General features: G+C 38.0%; 1 protein-coding gene across 2 annotated transcripts in view; it reads right to left on the reverse strand.

Moving 5' to 3' along the window:
* The window catches only part of SLC24A2 (solute carrier family 24 member 2), a 118,755-nt gene that overhangs the window by 22,258 nt on the left and 74,801 nt on the right, over positions 1-21,696 (reverse strand). The window contains exons 4-6 of one of the 2 annotated variants that reach the window (XM_009274295.1): positions 17,948-17,998; positions 11,720-11,815; positions 9,956-10,044 (exon numbers count right to left, since the gene is read on the reverse strand). In XM_009274295.1, the coding sequence (XP_009272570.1) occupies positions 9,956-10,044; positions 11,720-11,815; positions 17,948-17,998 (236 nt within the window). The remainder of the gene's footprint in view (positions 1-9,955; positions 10,045-11,719; positions 11,816-17,947; positions 17,999-21,696) is intronic. The other variant, XM_009274296.1, reaches the window with a different exon arrangement.

A 21,696-nucleotide genomic window follows, 5' to 3' on the forward strand; every position in this document is an offset into this window, starting at 1 on the left:
ATTGTATTTCCAGCAGACATCTGGTAAGTTGAAGCCCCCCACAAGAACAAGGGCTAGCGATTGTGAGACTTCTCCCAGCTGCTTATAGAGTATTTCGTCTGTCTCTTCATCCTGGTTGGGTTGTCTGTAACAGACTCCCACCATGCTATCTGCCTTGTTGGCCTTTCCCCTGATTCTTACTCATAAACACTCAACCCTTTCATCACCATCATCAAGCTCTAGACAGTCAAAACACTCTCTAACATTCAGGGCTACCCCACCGCCTCTCCTTCCTTGCCTATCCCTTCTAAAGAGTTTATAGCCATCCATTGCAGCACTCCAGTTGCTGCAATGAGTGCAATAACTATTGCAGTAATGCAATAACTTGGAGCCAGTTATTGATCTGCTGGGTCTTCCTGTTTCTTCCCTCATCATTCCCTGCAACTGGAAGGACAGAGGAGAACACTACTTGTGCTCCTGATCCCTTAATCAGTCATTAAAGGTTTAGACACAAGCTGCATTAGATCTTCATATATAATAGTCACTACTGTGTTTCTGTGAAATTCTCATTAGCTGTCATAATTCTTTCCACTCTTTATTTATTGTATCCTCATTTTTTCTTGCTTGTGCTTGGGACTGTCTTTTTGTTACATATACATTTGCAGTGCTGAATATCGTATGTTTACTCATACCTACATGGGATGGACATGGTGCCCTAGCGCATATTAATCAATAATGATAATCAAATTAATTCTTTAACAGGAAAGCACTCCCTTTGCATATTCTACCAGGGTTAGTGAGGTACATCTTTAAACTACAAAAAATATAGTTATGATTCCCTACTTTCAAGAAATGAGATTAGAAGTGTTGTTTTGCTCTGTGTTCTCTTTTATACATCTGTAACACATATTCTTTTTTTTAAACCAATCTAGGTATATTCATAACTCTATTTTTTGCTACTTCAATTCTTCTTCTGTGTAACTCATTACAAACAATGAAAAAAGTACCAAATCTCTGGATGCTCCATCTTTCACAAGTTCTTAATCCAAGAACATCTATCTAATACTTGTCTGTAATCCCACAGAAGAAATCTCTTACTGGTTTGCTCAGGACTGGTCTGACAACTTTTCCCAATCTCCCAAGAAAATTCTTCCAAGCAGAGGAAATGATGGTGTGTTTCACATTATATAAACAACACAAACATATGGTGACATTTCATCAATAACTATTTTGTTTATAAACAACAGCTTAAAGCAAACTCCATCTGCCAAAGTCACAATGTAGTCACTGCTTCTAGCAAACATCAGACAATCATTGTCTCCATGGATGCTTATGCTCATATCATCCTAGGAAAAACAGTTGCTTTTCTGGCACAACATCAAACTGCATTTTTATACTTTTTTCCTGACAGTAGGACAAAATGGAAAACAAGTACAATGAACCACCTCAAACGTATCTGAAATACTGAATCTGCCACTATTTATCAACTAGTCTGTATTGTATAACAGCTATAGCATATGAATTATAAATATTACATTCTGAGGATTATTCTGTTAGCCCAACTAAGCTGAAGAGCTGAGCTCTAAATTCTCATGCTTGTACATTTCTTGTGCATTTTGATTTCTGATATCATTAATCAATACAGAATTAGCATTAGGACTCCAGAAGAAAGGAAACTGCAGAAATGAACTATTTGCAGTTCAATTTGCTTATGCTAAAGTATAGATATTGTACCACCTATAAAAAGGCAATTTTTTTCTTTGCCTGATAGCGCTACAAAAGACTGCTTTTTTTTTTCTTGGAAGTGAAGAGCTCTGTACAACCCAACTTCTCACAATGAGTGAATCAAGAAAAAATTATGATATCTCAAAATGTTACCTGTCTCAGAGGTAAGTACTAATTTTCAGAATTGAGATTGATTTTTTTCTTTAGAATAGCAAATCTCACATTAATTTATTTCACTAGAAAGGCAGAGGACAAAGGGAATTGGAGCCCTACTGTGAACACCTCAAGCCTTTGCTTTCTGTATCTTGTCTGTAACTTGAATCACTCATTTATCTTTTCCTACCTCTCATTTGGAAAAAAAATATGTGAAAGAAGGTGAGATAGTAAGCTAGTACAGTACTATGCAATTTCTATGAGGTAGCTGACAGAAAACAATGTCTTTCCTCATGAATTCTTGAGTAAAATTCAAGCAGGGAGTAAAATTAAATCCCTGAGCTTTCAGAATGCATTCTGTATATATGGATACTCTTCTTAGGGCAGCTAATTTGTATTAATCCTCTCTGCACTATGAACTCACTGAAAAGAACTACCTTTTGAGTGGAGCCTATGGGAAGGAGAAAGGCTTAGGTAGGTATTTGCTCCAGATCCTGCTATCGCTGCTTGTGTCCCCTTGGGCTTTTGCACAAATACCTGAAAGCGCAGCTCCCCGAACTTATATGCAGGTTTTTTTGCCCATGTTACTGCCAGCACTCTTTGGTGAATTTGAAAAGAAATACTCAGAATGTAATAGTCAAAACTGCAGTCAGCCCACCAGTAGAAATAACAGCTATGGTGTGATGGAGATACATTTGAAGAATAAGCCTTTGTCTTCACGCCATTTTTCACTGTCCTAGTTTTCAAGTCAGCCAAACTGGTATACAGCAGAAAAAAATGCGGAATAGGCAACTGACTAGCCTTCGGAAAAATAAAGATCAATCCCTTTTGATGGCAGTGCCATTCTCATTAAGTTACAAAGAGCTATACCAGCAAACAAGATGCAGGCATTTACTTTAGACTGAGTGTGGCAACTGAAAAAATGTTAGGGCTTTTCAAAATGTATTTTTAATGATCAGTCAAACAAATACCAGGGATGCTGGAATATGTCATGGCCTTACAACAAAGGCTGCTCTAATCTCCTCTACTCTCTTTCTACGAAATAGAAATGTTTAATATAGTCCAGAATCATAGGCTGAGACAGAGAACGCAACACCACTCAGATTCACATCATGCTCATTTGATGCAAACAGAGTGAGTACTCCAGGGCAGGGGAGATCTGTCCCTACCAGGGGCTCTGTCCTCAAATGCAGCGCACCATGCTGCTGCTCTTTGGTGGGGAAGGCAAAACATGCTTTACCACACTGTTGCTCAGGTAAGCGGATTAGATCCAATGAAAACAACACAGCATTTGTGGCATTTTCCTACGACACACAAGTTGCCTTATATCTTCATGGAAAAGTTATCTCTGACATGGTTGGCATGTAAACATTTTCCAGTGGGGTTTCCATGGAAACAGGTAAAACTGTGTGCATGTGTGTATGTGCGTGTGTGCGTGTGTGTAGCTGGGAGGAAAAGGTGTGGCAGCGTGCTCCCCACCTAAGCAACGACCACCAGTGGGGGTTGTGACGGCTTCACCCAGCTTATGCTGGACTTTGGGGAAGGATGGCAACACAGTAGCCAAGGGCTGTCTGGTGTAGCAACCCAGACATCTTGCTGGTATGCAAATATTGACTATAAGTCAATCACCTTACTCTATAAATAGTGGACAGCCCAGGGCCTGTTGAGCTCTCCTGCACGGCAGCGGGCTGCACGGTGCGATCTCCCCTTGAGCAGGGACGCCTCTCAAGGTTACTCCTCGAGGTTGAGAGATTCCTTGCCGCAACAGATTCTCGGTAAGTGACTAACAGTATGGTAAACTTTGAAAACTTAGCTAAGTGATACAAAGGATTAATTGCGCATATATAATCCTTTAGACATAAACTGTTGACCAAGTCTGGGACTAGGATTGGATCCAGCTGCGCCTAGACTCCTCTCTGAGAAAGAGTTTAGAAAGCAAGGGGGTCCTTTCTGAACCTCATGACTCAACGGGAGGGTCTCCCTGACAGTTTTGTCTGACCCTGTCCTCTATGCAGTAAATAATCAAGTTGTAGTCGTTTAACCTCAGCCGGCAACTAAGCACCGCACAGCCGCTCACTCACTCCCCCCCAGTGGGATGGGGGAGAGGATCGGAAGGGTAAAAGTGAGAAAACTCGTGGGTTGAGATAAAGGCAGTTTAACAGGGAAAGCAAAAGCCGTGCACGCAAGCAAAGCAAAACAAGGAATTCATTCACTACTTCCCATGGGCAGGCAGGTGTTCAGCCATCTCCAGGAAAGCAGGGCTCCATCACGCATAACGGTTACTTGGGAAGATAAACGCCATCACTCCAAAAGTCCCCCCCTTCCTTCTTCTTCCCCCAGCTTTATATGCTGAGCATGACGTCACATGGTATGGAATATCCCTTTGGCCAGTTTGGGTCAGCTGCCCTGGCTGTGCCCCCTCCCAGCTTCTTATGCACCTCCAGCCTTCTCAGTCGGTAGAGCATGGGAAACCGAAAAGTCCTTGGCTAGTGTAAGCATTACCTAGCAACAACTAAAACATCGGTGTGTTATCAACTTTGTTCTCATCCTAAATCCAAAACACAGCACTGTACCAGCTACTAGGAAGAAAATTAACTCTATCCCAGCTGAAACCAGGACACAAGTGTACCTTGCCATCAAATGTTGTTAAACCACTGTCGCATTTACCATTGAACTCTAACTCACTGTTTTCTATCAATAAAGTGTATTGTTGGTTCTCTCTTATGAGTGAAGTGCAGTCTCACTCCATCCGCAACAAAAGGTGTTATCTTCAGATTGGAAGCTATTTTTAGGAAAGCCACAGGTTAAAATGACTATGACTGAACACACTTAATCAAATGCTTGTTAAGAAGGTGGTGGTGGGGAGGGGAAACAATTGGACTTCTCAGAGGGATCATTTCTCTGAAGGGCACCCTATAAAACATTTAATGAGATAGTCAGTGTCCTTTTAGTCTTCTTTCATTTTCTCATACACGCTCCGTACCACTCTATGAAGTTTTATGTAACAGAGTCTTCTCCTTTGTGACAACCTGCTAAAGGTTAAGAGACAGAATGCTGTTAAGTAGAACAAAATCCCTGAGGAAGATGCAATATCCAGCAGGAGGGAAGGCAATTTCTGGCTGCACGTGAAGCAGGAACATCTTACAGACCGTATGGTGGGAGGAGGTATTGTTCCCTGCTGTGCTGGTTAGGGGCTGGGAAGGAGACCACAGCCGTCTGTCCTTCTTAGCTGAGGATCCCGGTTTTATCAAAGTGTAGGAGATCTGCTACTGCTTACAGAGGGAGTGGGATTATGAGAGTCTTACTGTTTGGGACAAATGACTGTGTTGCTGGGGACATTTTCTGGGAAGCCTTTTTGAGTTTCTGCAAGCAGCATCAGGACAGAATTTATCTTGTTAATCAAGGGCTTGGGCTAGCAAGAGGACAGCTGAGGTTCCTGGCGGGGAGTGGAGTAAGAAGAATGGAGTTAAGGGCCTGGGAAAAAGGGAAAAGCAAGAGAGTGTAGTTTGGAAGAGACAAATGAAGAAATTAAATGGGAAAAAAAAAAAAAGAAAAGGAAATAAAGTGAAATTCACCAAGTTCATGAAACCTTGTGAACGTCATTAACTGACAGTGTCCTGGACTCTGTGTTGTGTAATGTTTCAGCCTTGTTCAATTGAAAAAGAAGGAAAGGAGGAAAGAATAAGAGTCTGAAAAAAACATAAAGATGACCAAAAACTCCCTAAAGAAACCAGGAGACGTATAAGGAAAACTAAATCATGGCATTTGGAGTTTTATGCTTTTTTAAAAAAGAAGTTTAATTTACAAATATATGAAAATTAAAATACAATATAAAAGCTATTTTTTTCCCCTTTTCTTGCAGTCTTAGCCTGAGACCTTCTTTTCACAAGGGTCCTTTGCTCAACATCATACTTGTAAAAGAATAGGGGTTTTATAATTAAGATGGATTTATTTGCATATTCCACTCTGTACTAGTGGAACATACAATTTTTAATGTACTTATTTTCAGACAATTCTAACTCCAATACAGAACTTTGTATTACTAAAATGCTTGTGTCTAGGGATTTAGACCCAGGCACCATAATCTGCACCAGTGAAAAGTAAGAAAAAACACAAATATGACTATGCTTGTTTTGCAAGAGGGAAAAGCATGAAGACCATAGTGGAACTTGACAATGGAGGAGAAATAATTAGATCCCTATGCACGTCTTCTGTATCCTCACTGCAAACATGTTTTAGGAATACCTGATGGCCTGCTATGTGAGTACACCCATTTCCCAGCCCACAGTTTTCAGGACATTTTTTCCCCCAAAGGCATATTTGCAGCTTGGTTCCTCAAGATGGACAGCGTCTCTAATTTTCTCAGTTCTAAACGATCATCACTGGGACATGGAGGCACTGATGGTGAGTTTTCTTAAGAGATTTTCTAAACAGTGCTTATGGATCACAAAACCTTATCTTTGGACATACACAAGTGGAAAATTGGAGAGAAGCAATTTTATACTGTATTTCCAAATTCTGACACTACAGCACTTTCTTTTGCATCAGAGTAAGGAAAAATCATCAAAAATTCAAGCCACCAGATTGAATTCTACTCATGGAACAGAAGCAAATGATGTTCTCAGTGTAAAATGGAGAATACTTATTCACAAAAAGATCAAAATTCAAGAGCATTTGTAGGTCAAGACTGAGCTGTAATGAGTTTGTTCTTGTCACTCAGCTTTAATGAGCGAGTTTTTGAAAGAGAAGGAGAAACTATTGATGAAGACTGGCTGGCATGCTACCCTGTGCCTTTGGTATTACTTCCCTGAACAGAGCTGCTCTTAGAACTGATACCATTGTCTCTTAAGATATACTATTTCCTAGGGGTACGTAGTGTCTGCATAAAGTTCGGAAAAGCTAGAAAGAAGGCTTGGGAGGGCAATGACCAATTTACCTTCCTCAAATTCTGATCTTCATAAAAGAAAAAGGTCACATGAATGCTGTGTTTGTGATTCTGTCATTGTCTACACTTCTATAAATCAGGAGTAATCCTATTAGTGTCCATGAAGTCAATATACAAAGCAGAAGGAAACCGAATAGCCCCGTGTTAGCTTCAGGGTGATGCCACAGCTTGGGAAGGTGTATCAGGAACCTGTGCACAAAAAGCTAGGCAATATGTTGAGGAAGGGTCCCTGTACAGCACAGAGTAGGCAGAGAACTTCACAGTGAAGTAGGGTCCTAAGTATCATAGAGACCTATTTATTTGTTACATGGATGAGTAGACTATTTTTATTATAACTTTTCAAAAATTCCAATACATACTTTTAAACTACAAAATAGGTTCCAGCATATCAATAACTGAAGCAGCCTGAAATAGCAGCTGTCAGGTTATCACTGGAAGAAGACAAAATTAGAAAGGCCACTGGGTAGGAACCCAGCATGGGCCATCTCAAAATGTTTTTAGGGGATTGCTACTTTTTATTGTGACAGCAGATACCTAAAATCCTTTCTTTCAGATTGATGGAGCTAAATCTGCAGAATCACTCCTCCATCAGTTACAAACCTCCCTGCTTGCTCCATTTTGTCGTTTGGATAAGGATAAATAATGTATCCCACCTCTGATACAGCACAGTAGTTTTTCAGAATGTCCTAATACTTGCTGAAATTAACATAAAAGTTCCAAACCCTGCCTCACTGAAAGTTTAAAATGTCTAAAGGAAGATGAGTGGAAGACATTGCTGAGTAATGTAGTCTTGCAATAATTCCCTCCTTACCCTGCAGTGGCTTGAAATTGAAACTATTGTCTTGAATGATGAGGCTGCTTGACCTTGCAGATCTCTGAACAAGCTTAGAAACTGCTTCATTACAATGCAAAATGATAGCATATGGACATTGCTGTGAGATGTGATTGCTTAAGATTCCTTTTTCTTCATTGTTTTCACTGAACAATCTCTGTGGAAAAAATCTTACAAAGCAAGACCAGTTTCCTTCTTAAGCTACTGAACTCTATTAGAATCTATTAGAGTTTTCATACATTCCACAGACTGATTTACGTACACCCTAACAGGTTACACCAGGCTATGTCATCCCTTATTGACCTTTGAGAACAGAAATCTAAAAGCCACTCTGCTTTGGATTTTGTAATTTTTTTGCGCTGAAGTTAAAAAATAGTCTAAATACATATTTCACTGCAGTGGTGAGGTTGGACTCTCAGAACAGGATCCAAATGGATCTGAAAATTGATCTTTCCTTACCTTAAAATGTTGAGTGTTGAAGTGCGGTGCTGAGATTTTTTTATTACATAGATTTTACTCATCTCATTTATGTAGGAGTAATGCTTTGTTGGGCTGACAAGGATCTTTAAGTGGCATGTCAGTCTGAACAACTTAGATTAACAGAAAAGGTAATTTAATGTTCTACTATGCTCTCCTTCCCATAAGAAACTCATTATCATTACTGATCATTCAGGATATCAAAAACTACCCATCTCTTTTAGATCCTTGCTTCTGATTCTCAATTTCTATTCCCAGAGACCAAAATTTCCTGCAAACAGTGAAGAATTAAAGCTATCTGCCAATATTTGGTGCACTAACACACAGTTGGCCAGAATCATCTTGTAATTTCTCCACCTCCAGCTGTGTAAAGCAAACAGAATCTTTTCCCAGAGACTCACCCTACTACACATCACAGTGTTTTTTCCCAGTCTTGCAGAAAAAATCGGATAACCTCTCCCTGTTGTAAGTATGTTTCAGTATAAATTATGTTCCTTGTGAGGGATAATTGTGTTCAGGAAGCAGCCAACAGACACAAACACACTCTGTTACTTGTATACCACTTCTAATTTTTCCTGTGGCTTGCAGAACCTTTCAAGGAAAGAATTTCACCTACAGTGATAATGCTTAGGTCATAAAGAAAGCAAGATGATCTCTGACTTGGACTAACAATTTTGTTAAACAATAAATAAGCGAAAACAACTAAAATATCAAAACCTAAACCTGGGACAATTCAAAACAAAACACGGCCATTGTATTTTTTGCATGATTTTGCTGTATGTAAATGCAACACAGCTCATCCCACTTTTAATAAGGCGAAGCTCATGTTATGGTATAGACCACTGCTCAGCCATCGCTTGCAGTACCTTTCTTGTGTCACTATAGCCTAAGGAGAAGGCTAAGAAGTAAACTGTACAAAAAACCCCACTATAAAAGCTTCTGTGTCAAGGATTATTTTTAACAAGACTTTCTCTCTCTATGCAGGTTTTGCTGTCTCAGTCTAAAAGAGCAGTGCCCAAGTTCAGCAAAATCAATTCACCAGCATTTTTCCACTTGTTTGCCTACTTGGGATGCAGGTGGTATTAATAAAATTTTAAAAAAACTAAAAGACATTAAAAAAGGGCCTGGCAGGGCGAAATTTTGCAGTCAGCTACTCTTGAGAATTACAATTTATTTAATAAAGAAGCTAGCTCAAATGTATAGCTATTTCAGTGGCCATTGTGCAAGTTAGACACAGTTATGCAGTTACTTATTATCTACAAAAGGAATATGTTAAAATAAATACATTTAAGTGTTTAACTACTTCTTTTGCAGATTTTAACCATATGCAGTAAGAGTCACAGGAGCACTAGTATACTATATCTCATTCAGCTTAATTTGTTATTTGTCTCAAGATAACAGAAGGCAAGATGGAGAAGAAGTTTGTGTACAGCTCCTCTTTTCTAACTACTTTTAACTATCCCATGAATGAAGCACAACATGACAGGCTACCCTCTTAAGAGAACAGGTTTTGTGTAATGCAATGATAATCAGACAAGCAATTTCCTTTAGCTATATTTAGGGCTGTGAACATCTTATCTGATAAGTAAAAAAACAGTTCCTAAAAGAATACGTTCCAGACGACAATCTTATGTTACACTGAAGGGCAGTGACACAAGAGAAGAGCTTTTATACATGGCAAGCCATACATTGGGCTCAGTTGTAAATGAAGATTAAATATATTGTAGACAGTTCACATTAACAGCTTCTTGCTCTTAAGATGTATACTTTCAGTGAAAAGCACAATCAAGCACGCAATATATTTACCAATACAAAAGTAAAAAGAAGAATAAAAAGACACTAACCTCTTCTTCAACGTTATGGGCAATTCCATTCTGCACTGGTCCTGAATCACTTGGTGGTGTTACTGCAACTTCCACTTTTGCACTTTTTTCTGTGGCATCATCCATAAATAAGAGTGGGAAAACAACAGAACAGAATATTAAGTAACAAATCTACTAGTGAAACTGCTGTCATATATTCAGTCTGTGTAAATCATCAAATACTGAAGGTGGACCAATATTTGCCTTTAAAAGAGAGAGACAAAAATTCTGTCTTCCATTTGACCAGTACACATCTTGAATAAAATTCTTACGAGTGGTGAGCTTGCATTTGAAGAAACTATTCTAGTTTCTAGGACACAGTACTCATGTCCTAGAAAAATTTACATTCATTGCAATATTCAGTGCTCTTCGTTTACGCTAAGCTCACTGAGCCTAATACTTCAGGTAAAAAGTGACATATAGCGTTCTCCCCAGACATTAAAGAATGCAACATGTTGCATTTACAGGTGAGGGGATACATTCAGCAAGATATAACTTTTATAACACACTAACCCCTGCAATTAGTAAAGTTACTTCCAAGCTGTAATCATGCTCTTTCTCATGCAAAAATGTGGGAAAAAAGTAAACCGATGGTCTAATGGCATCCAATAAAAGAGAATGATTTTTAAAACAGAATCCTGTAGTTCTTGTGATAAACTTTTACAGGTTATTAAAGGGATAAAATTGGGTCTTTGGTTTCTGATGCCAAATTTATTCAGATTTATTCTTACTTTGACTATCTTGGAATTCTCTAAACAGTAATTATCTCTTTAAGTATGTACTAGATGAAAATGTCAATGGCCAAAAATCCCTTGGACAGTTACGGGGAATAGCAATATGAAATGTCTAACTCAAGTTCAATAAAATTGAACTCAATTTCAGAAGTAAATACAGCTGCCTAGTTAACATTACTGCTATCCTGAGATTCTTCTAAATTAAAAATCTGAGATCACAGCCACAGTGGAGTGCCAGACTATCTGTAATTATTTCAGTGCATGTGTGTTGTCTCTTAACCTCACAGCCAGCATTATGGTTTATTAACAGAGTGTCCCATCCAACTGCTTGATTCTGGAAGCAAATAGTATCTAAACATAGCACAAGGTCAGAAAAAGTGTCAGCTAATAAAATGATTCAGCTTTTATCAGACATATTTGCATCTGGTTTTCTAATGCAGAGAACATGCTGAGGTAAAGTAGAGAAAACAGGACATAGTACAGATTTTCTTTTAGTATAGGAAGTTTTGAACTAAAATATAATTCTTACCCTTAATGAAAGCCATACTAAGCTAATTTTGCACAATTAGCATAGATGGGCGTAAGTGACTCTCAGCAAGTAGTAGATAGACAAATCACATCTTAAATATGAAGTCTGTTTCCTTTTGTGACAAGGGTGATACCACATAAAATACATATTCTGCTAGAGCAGCTCAATAAATTAATTAAATTGCGAGTAAGGTTTGTCTCTCTATTTCTGTCACTTCAACATATATCCAAAATTAGCATTGCTTTTTCCTTTTCAACACTGCTGGGAGGCTTTCTAGATGCCTTGACTGACTTTCTCTTCTTGCACTTAACTCCTGTCCTGTCCATAAGTTTCATACTCTTTTGTATAGAGAATCAGAATATTTTTACTAAGATAGCATAAATGAAGTAGAAGGAGAAATTAATCCCTAAGGATTTTCAAGCAAAATGAAACAGTGAAAAAGGCCCTCAGGAACAGGTGATAAATCTGTACTGCTGCACTCACCATGATTATTAGCTCCATTCTGCCTTTCACTGTCTTCCACCTGGCACTTCTTTTTGGCGATCTTATGCAGAATTGAGGCCCTTTCCTTGAACTTTCCTAAAAAAAAGCATTGTCATTATTAAAATACAGCCATTTTGAGAAGCAAAGTTTCTTTGCCACAGCTTAGGCTCCATAAATCAGTGCCAATAATCCATTTCCATCCCTCCTCAAACGGCAAACATGTTATTAAACACTATCTGATGTTCTCATACATACTTTTTTTTCTTTTTAGTGGAAATAAAAATGTATTTTTTTTTCTATTCTGAGAACTCAGCAACAAATTGAACACAAAATCGAAAACAAAAGCTGTTATTTTTCTTCAGAAGCAGTCAGTGAAGTTCCACCTATAAAAGTGCTGGTGTAGGACTTCAGCCTAAACAGAAGATGAATACAGATGAATAAAGATATTATAAACAAACACAAACAGTTTCAGGTCTCAATGAGTAGTACAGTAACACAGAATTTCAGATGAACCCATATATTGCATCATGGTGACTGTGGTCAACTTTGTCAGTTTGCACTCAGCTATGTGCCTGTGACTTCTACAGATACTTCAGAAGGGGAAGAAGAAATCTCCAGAATACATTATTTCCATACCAGCTTCTCAAAAGTAAATTTTTGTCTCAACCTGCCAGATGGTTTTTGTCTCCCATGAGGTTAACTGTGCAGCTTATCATCTAGACTGTCTCCGGGGCAACTCATCCTGTCCTAAGAGAGGTCCCAGATCCTGTCACTCTTTATTGAGCACTGAGTCCAAATGACACATTCATACTAGGCAATGTCAAAGATCACAAATATTAAGTGAAATTAATTTAATCTTTCCTCTACATTCATTCATCTTTCTATGTAAGGACTCTTTGGACGGCTTACGACAGTCTACGTCATGTAGAAAGATGATGTATCTGCCTTTATTGTTATCCTCATTGCTATTGCTCTTTAAGTCTTTTTTTATCTTTTTAAAAAGTGTAACTGGTGGCTATAGTACAGTACACTTCTAATCAAGAACACTATTACCATTCAGGGCCTGTGACTGTTTTAATTCTTCACCTCCAGCTAAAAAAATCCATTGAAAACTGCTAGTGTCCCTGCAGCAAAAACAGCGCAGGCTTAAGACCAAAAGATATTTCAATGGAATCACATAATTGATTAACAGTGGGAAGTCATGAATGAACTCAGTTGGATAAGTCACTGTTTCCAAGCTAAAATAAAAGACAGACAAGAATAAATCGTTAGTCAAGAAAGAGATCCTCTCTTCCCTTCTCACAAATGGAAGCTTCAAACCCCTGTACCAACACTTTTGTATGTGAAGAAGCATATGCACAGTCCACAGAGACTAGCAGCTATCATTTGCTGGGCAGTGGAATTAATTTGTCAACAGCAAATCACTTGGAAAGTAATAAAAATACCAAGAAGATTTAATAAGCAGTACTGTCCTTTCAGCAGCCCCTCTCTTTTCACAAACACATCATGCTCCAAACAAATAATTAGCCATTCACAATACATTGCAAAGATTATCTTTTTTGGTACATGGTACCTAGAGTAAAATTGCCTGCAGAAGAGTATCTAAGCGTAGAACACAAAATACCAAGCCATCTCATTATTTCAGTGCACAGGGTCAGTGGCAGAGATTTGAGTTAGAAGGGGAAGAAGAAACAAAGAGTTAAAGAAAGAAAAAAAAAAAAGAGAGAGAGAAAAGGAATTGCTTGGGGTATCAGATAAGAGAAAGAAAAAACAGAGGAAAAAATGCAAATCATATTTCCAAACATTTTAAGCTGAAATGCTAAGAGTCAGGTCTGTTCCTAACTTCTTTTGAAACACTAGGGGCATTTAAAAAGTGCTTATCCAGAAGCATGTGTAGATACTGAAAGGTGCCTGCATGTTTTTCATACAACATTTTTGTCAGTTTGCTAAAGGATTGCTTTAGGTTTCAGACTCCAACGCAGCTTCATATGTTTGAGAATTTGGCTTGTGATGCCCCAAATACACAACTGCATTTTTTGCAAGCAATGCAAACGATGCAACTGAGACACTTTCTGAGAAGTTATCTGTGGAACCATCCATGCCTCCACCTACTCCAGGATGGTGTAGGACCTTTTAATTTAAGGTTCCTTTTAAAAAGTTTAATTAAAGTGATGCAGAATTCTATAAGGATGCTCTAGTCTTTTGTTTGAGATTGTCTGAAATTGTTTAGGTTTTTTTAATAGAGAAACTTGAGCCATTATTGAACTGAAAAGAAAATGTCTCCACAGAGATTCACACTGTTTCAGATCAGCTTAACTGAAGTTGTCTTCAATTTTTTCACATTTCCAAAAGCCTCCTCCCATCTTTAGGAAGAATTTCTTACACTGACTTTTAACACTGTAAGTTACACTGCTTCATTCAGGAGACTGTTCCACAGTTATAAGTCACTGTCATGGAAATTAACCTCAACATTTGAAATGGAAACTTTATTTTGGTTTATTTTTATTTCTCAGTACATGCATGGTTCAGCTTACATGGTCTTACACCATTACTTTCCATTTGATTCACTTAGTGTAGGTAACAAACAGTGCGAGAAAATGATAAAAAGACATAATATCGACTATCAAAAGCATGAAACTGAGGAAAGCAGTAGTACTAGCCTGCATGAAGACAGTGAATGTAAAAAGACAGCAGAGCTATGCCTCCTCCCTCTCTTTCCCCGCCATTTTCCTCCTTCAAACCAAATCAAAACTTGTTCAGCAAAGGAGAAGCACAGAGCCACCAGGAAAAAGGACCAGCTCAAGATATTTCTAAGTCATTTAAATTTACAGAAAGCCCCAAAGGTTTCATCTTTGGCATAAATCTTCTGTCATGCCTTTTTTCTCATCTTTAGGTGGGGTTACTAAAATAATCCATAGGCATTTTATGTTACTGTTCTTCCTAGGAGAAAGTAGGAGCTTATGTTTCCTCTTTAACAGTCCTATGTACTATGGGTCTGACTACCTAACGGTAATTTTCACACCATTTGGTACCATGAGAGTTTAGGTGAATGAAAATGCTTGATTCCACGGACCCAAAATAGGATAGATTGTTACAGAAAATTCTTAATTAATCTAGATTCGCTGAACTCAGACAGATTTTCCAGCTCATTTTAGTTTACAAAGAATGGGGTAGAAGGAACAGGAGATCAAGGCCAAGTGATTAGCAAGGAAGGTAGCTTAAAACTAAATTGGTTTTATTTGAATATATGCAAACAAATCAGTATTGTATAATATAGATATGCCTTGATCTGCATGAGTAACTCCAGCTGGCATCAGTTGGCAGAGATTCTCCTCCTGATCAAGGATGTATTAAAAAGCCAATCCTCCGACTACAATCTAAATTGCAGACTACAGATTCCCTGGGTCAGAAAAGCCTTTGATTTGATAGGAAAATAGTTTATCTTCAGAAATTCACTCATTTAAAAAATTCAAGACTTTACCATTTGTCTAGTTTTCAGTCTCTGATCAAATGCAAATTACTACATCTATGCAGCTACGGCCAAGCTTTCATGAGTCTGGAGAGTGGTGTCAAATCTGTGGCTGTTGAGCAGTCTGAACTGTACCTCCCAGTCCTGCTCGTGGCCAGTTGTGGAACACAACTAGTGGGTCACAACTGACCAATTCCAGAAATCCACCTCACATGCTTTCTCCTTTAACTTTAAAATCACACAGAAGCATCAAATGAAAATATAAGCAGTTTTGTCATGTTGTAGGCTGTTGGTGGAGGTTACTTGACAGCACAAGATTACTCTGAGGGTCTCTTCCCATCTGGTAGGGTATGTTTTCTCTCCCAGTTGGGCCTGATTAATCTGCAATTAATTTAAAGTCACTTTCAGACCAAATAGGAGCAAACAAAATAATAGAGATCAGTTTCTAAGACCTGGAGCACAATGGCCCTCTGGCCATTAGGCTATATCTGATTGTGTATTGTGACCTAACCATTACTTTTTGTCTCTGGTTGTTCTGATATAGCAGCAAGAATAGATGTGCTTGTGCTTCTCCATAGGAGGACTGAAAGATTTGCTACCTATCTCCACTCAGGGTTTGAGGTCCTGGAGATAAGGATGTACTATATTAGAAAAAAATCCATGGATTTCTAACTGGGTTTACATGTTCCTGTGACTAACTTTCTGTACAAAATGTATAGAAAGCTCAGTCAAAAAATGAATAGAAAGAGGAAAGCCGATAACGCAACTAAGTGTGATGCAGAGTGATAGTGATTATACTTTTGAAAATCCAAACAGAAAGTTAAAAATATAGCACACTTTGATCTAAATACAGCTTCTGGGATACAGTATTCATTACTTGCTTTGTGAAAGACATGAAAACAATGATGATTGTTCTATTTTAGAAGGAAAACTGTATCATAGACTCTTGTCACTGTTAATACTCCTAAAGACAAAGAGCTTCCTTTCTTATTTTTGCTACTGGAAGAATTTTGCTGCTGGATTTTTGCTATTGCTACGGTATGGTCCTGGATTATTTAATCATGAGGGGTGCTTTCTGAGATGACACTGCATATTAACAGCATTACTTCAGCGTAGGCACAGTATTAATATATACATATATTGTATGTATCATACTTGCATGGATATTTTCCCACAAATAGCTACATTTAACTGTCAATAGACTATTTATGAATTTCAGAAGGCTACTAATGTAGTGACTACTTTTGAAATGGTAGATTTAATACTTCAGCATAAAAAATAAAAACCTTAATATACCCAACTCTGAGGCTACAATGAGAAATGACCTTCGCATCTTGATTGTAATGGAGACTGAGATGAGACATACTGCAAAAGCTTTAGCTCTGGTAGCCGTATCTGAATGGCCTGCGTTAACAACTCATTTCAGGTGCTTGAGAGGTGTGTTTAAACAACATGGACACCACTGTTTGCCCGGTAAAATCTCCCCTCAGACATCTTTTCTTATATCAGTGCCACCCCTGTGAATCAGATGGTGAATCTGGCAACGGAGGGTGGTGCAGCAAGACTGCCCTATAAGATCATGCCTGCTACAGAAGAAAACAGCATCTTCCAAAATCAGGCACAACGATGGAAGGAACCGTCTCCTACAGCCAGCCCCAGAATAGTATGGTTATATTTGAGTATCAACAGCAGATACAGAAAATGGGAAATAGTCAGAAGTTATCAATCCTCCCCTGCCCCGGAGAAATGATCATGAGTAAGTCATATCATTAAGGTTTTCTTAAAACCTTTTTAACTTCAAGATTAATCTAAACTAGAAAATAACTGTGTTTTTAAAAACAGAGAATTAAGCTATTTGTCTTATATTCCCAACACTAAAAATAAGCAGGAATAGGCAGCTAACTTTTCTACAGCCCTCAAGCTTATCTCCATCCTCAGATACGTCACTAATTACTAAACTGAACATTCATGAAACCATCTGTCTGGCATTATAATCAGAGAGCTGGACAAGAGGCCTTGATCCTACAGACAATCAGGTCTCAGTTCAGGGAAACTTCCAAATTATAGAAATGCTGACCGTACTAGGACTGAAAGCATGTGCTGGAAATTTAGTACACAGTTAACTGCTTTCCTGAATTAGTATAATAAACTGCAACGCTTTTGAATCAGCAGAAAAATTTCCCGAGATTTCATTGAGCACTGATTCAGGCCCTAATTACTTCCTTCTTGTATTGCCAGAATCAGGATTTTAAATTGCATAATTTTTGCATTGCAATTAAGCATAGAATTAATACTCCAGGAATAGTCATGCCTAGTTTTTAAAGTTTATTCATTACTTTTGAATAATCCAGTAAACTGAAGTCACTTAATAATTGTTCTCAAACTGAGTGATCTGAACATCCATAAATTAATTCATCTTCTTGAATGCATTGCAAAACACGGCATAAAATAAGCATCTACAATCTATGTTACACTGTGCTGTATCATTTGCGAGTGTGGTTTTGCATCTATGTTCTTTAATAAAAGCATTCCATTGTATTTTCTTATATGAAATAGCAAAACTGAAATGCTGAAAACAAAAACCAGAAAAAAGAGCCATAACGGATTGCACCGTCAATGAAGACATGCAAAAAGGAGTTATTCAAAAATGGAGAAACTGAAAATAGGACTAAGAAAAATGAAGGAAAAAGTAAACACATAAAAGGTGTTTAAAGGGCTTCAAAAAAAGCTGATACAAACAATTCTAAAATATTTCTTACCTTCTTCAGTCATTGTGTCATAATATTTTAGGTTTCCATATGATCCAAGCTCTACAACATCACAGTAAAAGACACAAAGATAAGGAACCAGCAGACATTCAAGAAATGTACATGTTTTTGCACGTGCTTCATAAACTCAAACAGTGATCATGCAAAAAATTCTGCAGGACAGCAAAAGACGGATTACAGAAATGGCAGTGCCTTCCCCCCCCTGAAATTTCACGAGTCACTGGCTTTAGATAAGTAACTTGCTAAAGTGAGATGTAGGAGAAGCACTGAAATCTGAAAATTCAGCCTTTTCAAGGTGATTGCCAATCTGGTGCCTCTACATTTGGGAAAACAAAATAAACCTTGACAGTACCTAATCAGCAGAAGCTTTGGAAATTAAGCTCTTTTAACATTCCCCAGGTCAGCCATTCAAATACTTAACGTATCCAAATTAAACAAAAAAACTCAGAACATATACTCTAAGTAACTGTTCATAATGCTGTCCCACAAACATTGTTTTGATACCAGTGCTGATGTTGACTTGCTTTAGAGGGGTTACTTAATTTAACCACTCTCCTGTCACTTGTGAAATCAGAAAAAAAGTACTTATTCACTTCATCTGGTGGTATGAGACCTAAATTAACTAAATCATTAAATAGATCTGAATATATTGCATTACTATATTCTAGCAGGGCAGAGAAAAGAATGGAATGAAGAGATCGCCAGATCTTTAGGGCTACTATTATTTTTCTGTGTGATACAATCTTGCATGAAATCACCTTTTTTTCTCCAGGTGTTGCTTTACACTTCCTTTCTTAAAGTGCCTTTTTCTTAAAGTTTGGCATATATGTAAATATATATATAAATACAGTAATTAACGTAGGTCTACAAAACAGGACAGAGGAAAATTAAGCACAAGGGGGAATTTGTAAATGACTTGTCTGAGGAATTTGTGGATGATTTCACTCATCACTTTTATGTAAAGTTTTACAACTGAGCTTCTGAGCATCCAACCTTTGATAGATTGTAATCATTAAAAAATGGATATTTAACAGTTTGGTAGTGCTGTTTTCTTTGGAAATATTCTCTCTTCATGTTTATGAAACAGCTTAAGCAATTAAATGTACAAATGCTGTCCAATTAATTTGTTTTTAGCTGATGAACCTCTAATCTTTCAATATTTTTCCACACAGGTGAATTTCAATAGAGGTCTGGCTATTAGTTTTTAACTGTAAAATACTGTGATGATATGGAAATCTGATACTTTGAAAGATCCTTTTTTTTAAAATCTATTTGCAGATACTTGAATCTGCCAAATGAACATTTCTTACATCATTTGCAGAGACAGAGAAAGCTTTATGCCATGTAACAAAAAAATACAGGATATTATCACTGTTAAATTTTCAAAATAATTATGATTGGATTTTAATGTTTTTTTCATAGACATACTTTATCAAAATCAGTTACATATATTGACATACTCTTGCTCGTAAAATGCAGTCTTACTTGCATATAAGTATGCCCAACAGAATATGACATTGTCTCTCTTAAAGCAAAAAAGACATCATTTAAAGACAGAATTTAATATATTGTTTTATAATGATATACAATGCATATACTGTTTTGTAAAAATGTTCTTAGTGTTGCAACATAATTTTTGTAGCTGCTTTTACATAAAAGAAGCTATTGTCCTACCATCTTGATTTTAGTCCTAAAGATTTGAATTCCTTACCTGGGAAGAGCTCCCAATAACTTCAATATTGACTTCCCTGCATACAGCATTTGGGACCACATGTGCTGTTTAATTAGGGCTCAGTATCTGCTGACTACCACCAGCACCTTTGCTTAAACTTATTCTCACTGATCTCTGTTTTGATGTGTCTGGGGTCTGTTTTGCTAGAACCTGGGGTGAGGCATCCACTGGAGGATGAGGACAGGAGTGGAAAACAGATGCCAAAAGGAGTCCAAGAGTAATCAGAGAAATGGAAGTACATGCAGGAGACAGCACTGCCAGAGAGGGGCTGTATAAACTCATGGAGAAAAAAGAGTAAGGATGGGGGTGCAGAAGGACGAAGTTGAGAAGAAGAAGGTTGTACCATAGTAACAAACTTAAGAATTAACAGAATGATAGCATGAGGCCTCTGACTTAATGGATGAAGCAGAAGAGGTTTCAGAGGAAGCCAACAACAATGATGAATTATGCTACATCTCCAGAAGAAATAAAAGCAGCAGCAGAAAGGCGGGCCACTTGACATACTGGCAATCTGGTTTAGATCTATTTGCTTCCCATCTGAAGTGAGAGATACAAGACAAACAGGAAAGAAAAAAGGAAACTCTGACCTTACAGAGACCGAAGAGAAAAGAAATAAGGAGATGCATGAGAGTGCATCATGTTGATGATAATCACATTCTGGGCACTTCAGCAATTCAACACGCCAAGGATTGAACTAGGTTAATACTTGCAGTTAGAAAAAAATTTTCCAGGAAAACTCTAATCTTGCTGGTGAGATTACGTTCCTCAAAGCTTTTACAGTCCTATACCCAGAGCAGAACATTTTATACAATCACCAACCCACTGACTGCAATGCAGAACAATGATGCAAGAAAACTTCAGCTGCACGTACCCACATGAATTATTTTGTGGATTTCAAAATTACTTGGGTCAGTGCTGCTCAGCAACATGAAAGGCCTGCTTCTATACAGTCTGCCTCCAATATATTGCACTGGCTTCTGCTGTAAAATTTGGACTAAATTGGCTCTTTGGTATTTATATTTGAATTTTCCTGTTATAATAAGATTCTGTTCAATATGACTCTAAGTAAACTCAAACTGAATTGAAGTACTTTTTGAAAAAAATATTGTATTGGAAAAAGTTCTCAGCTTTTAAAATAAACTGATTTCAAATGGAAATGGAAATCTGAAATACTGTGATAAAGGGTACTTGAAAAAATACCCCAAAATCCAACACTATTAAAATTTGATAATTCCAGTTTCATGAACATGCTATGCAGTTCCCACAGGGAGGTCGTAGCAGACAGACTGGCTGACAGCCGGTACATGCAGCCCTGTTGGTCACATGAAACGAAGAGGATGCAGAGATGCGGCTTAACAGCTGATCCTCAACAGTGACAGAGTCATTGAATCAATTTGTTCCCTTCTGCATATTTTTACACCAGAAGAGAACAGAGAGTTCCTGGTAATCCTGTCTGACATTCCTGAAGGATTACAACAACATTTCCCTTACTACCTACTGTTCTCTACTGTGTATGTAGGTGCCGCACCACATCAAAGTAAACAGAAAGAATAATGTTAGTCAACAGTGCTACATTGTTTGTAATTTCAAATTTGTTTTGAGACAGCCAGCATGGCTTCACCAAGGGCAAGTCCTGCCTGACTCACCTAGTGACCTTCCATGATGGAGTGACTACATCAGTGGACAAGGGAAGGGCTACAGATGTCATCTATCCGGAATTCTGTAAGGCCTTTGACACAGCCCCCCACAACTTCCTTCTCTCTAAATTGGAAAGATATGGATTTGATGGATAACTGTCTGGTGGATGAGGAATTGGTTGGATGGTTGCATCCAGAGGGTAGTGGTCAACAGCTCAATGTCCAGATGGAGATCGGTGACAAGTGGTGCCCCGCAGGGGCCCGTACTGGGACCGGTACTGTTTAATATCTTCATCAATGACATAGACAGTGGGATCGAGTGCACCCTCAGCAAGTTTGCAGATGACACCAAGCTGAGTGGTGTGGTCGAC

Source organism: Aptenodytes forsteri, unplaced genomic scaffold (genome assembly GCF_000699145.1).
Source record: "Aptenodytes forsteri isolate BGI_AS27 unplaced genomic scaffold, ASM69914v1 Scaffold46, whole genome shotgun sequence".
NCBI classification, from domain to species: domain Eukaryota; kingdom Metazoa; phylum Chordata; class Aves; order Sphenisciformes; family Spheniscidae; genus Aptenodytes; species Aptenodytes forsteri.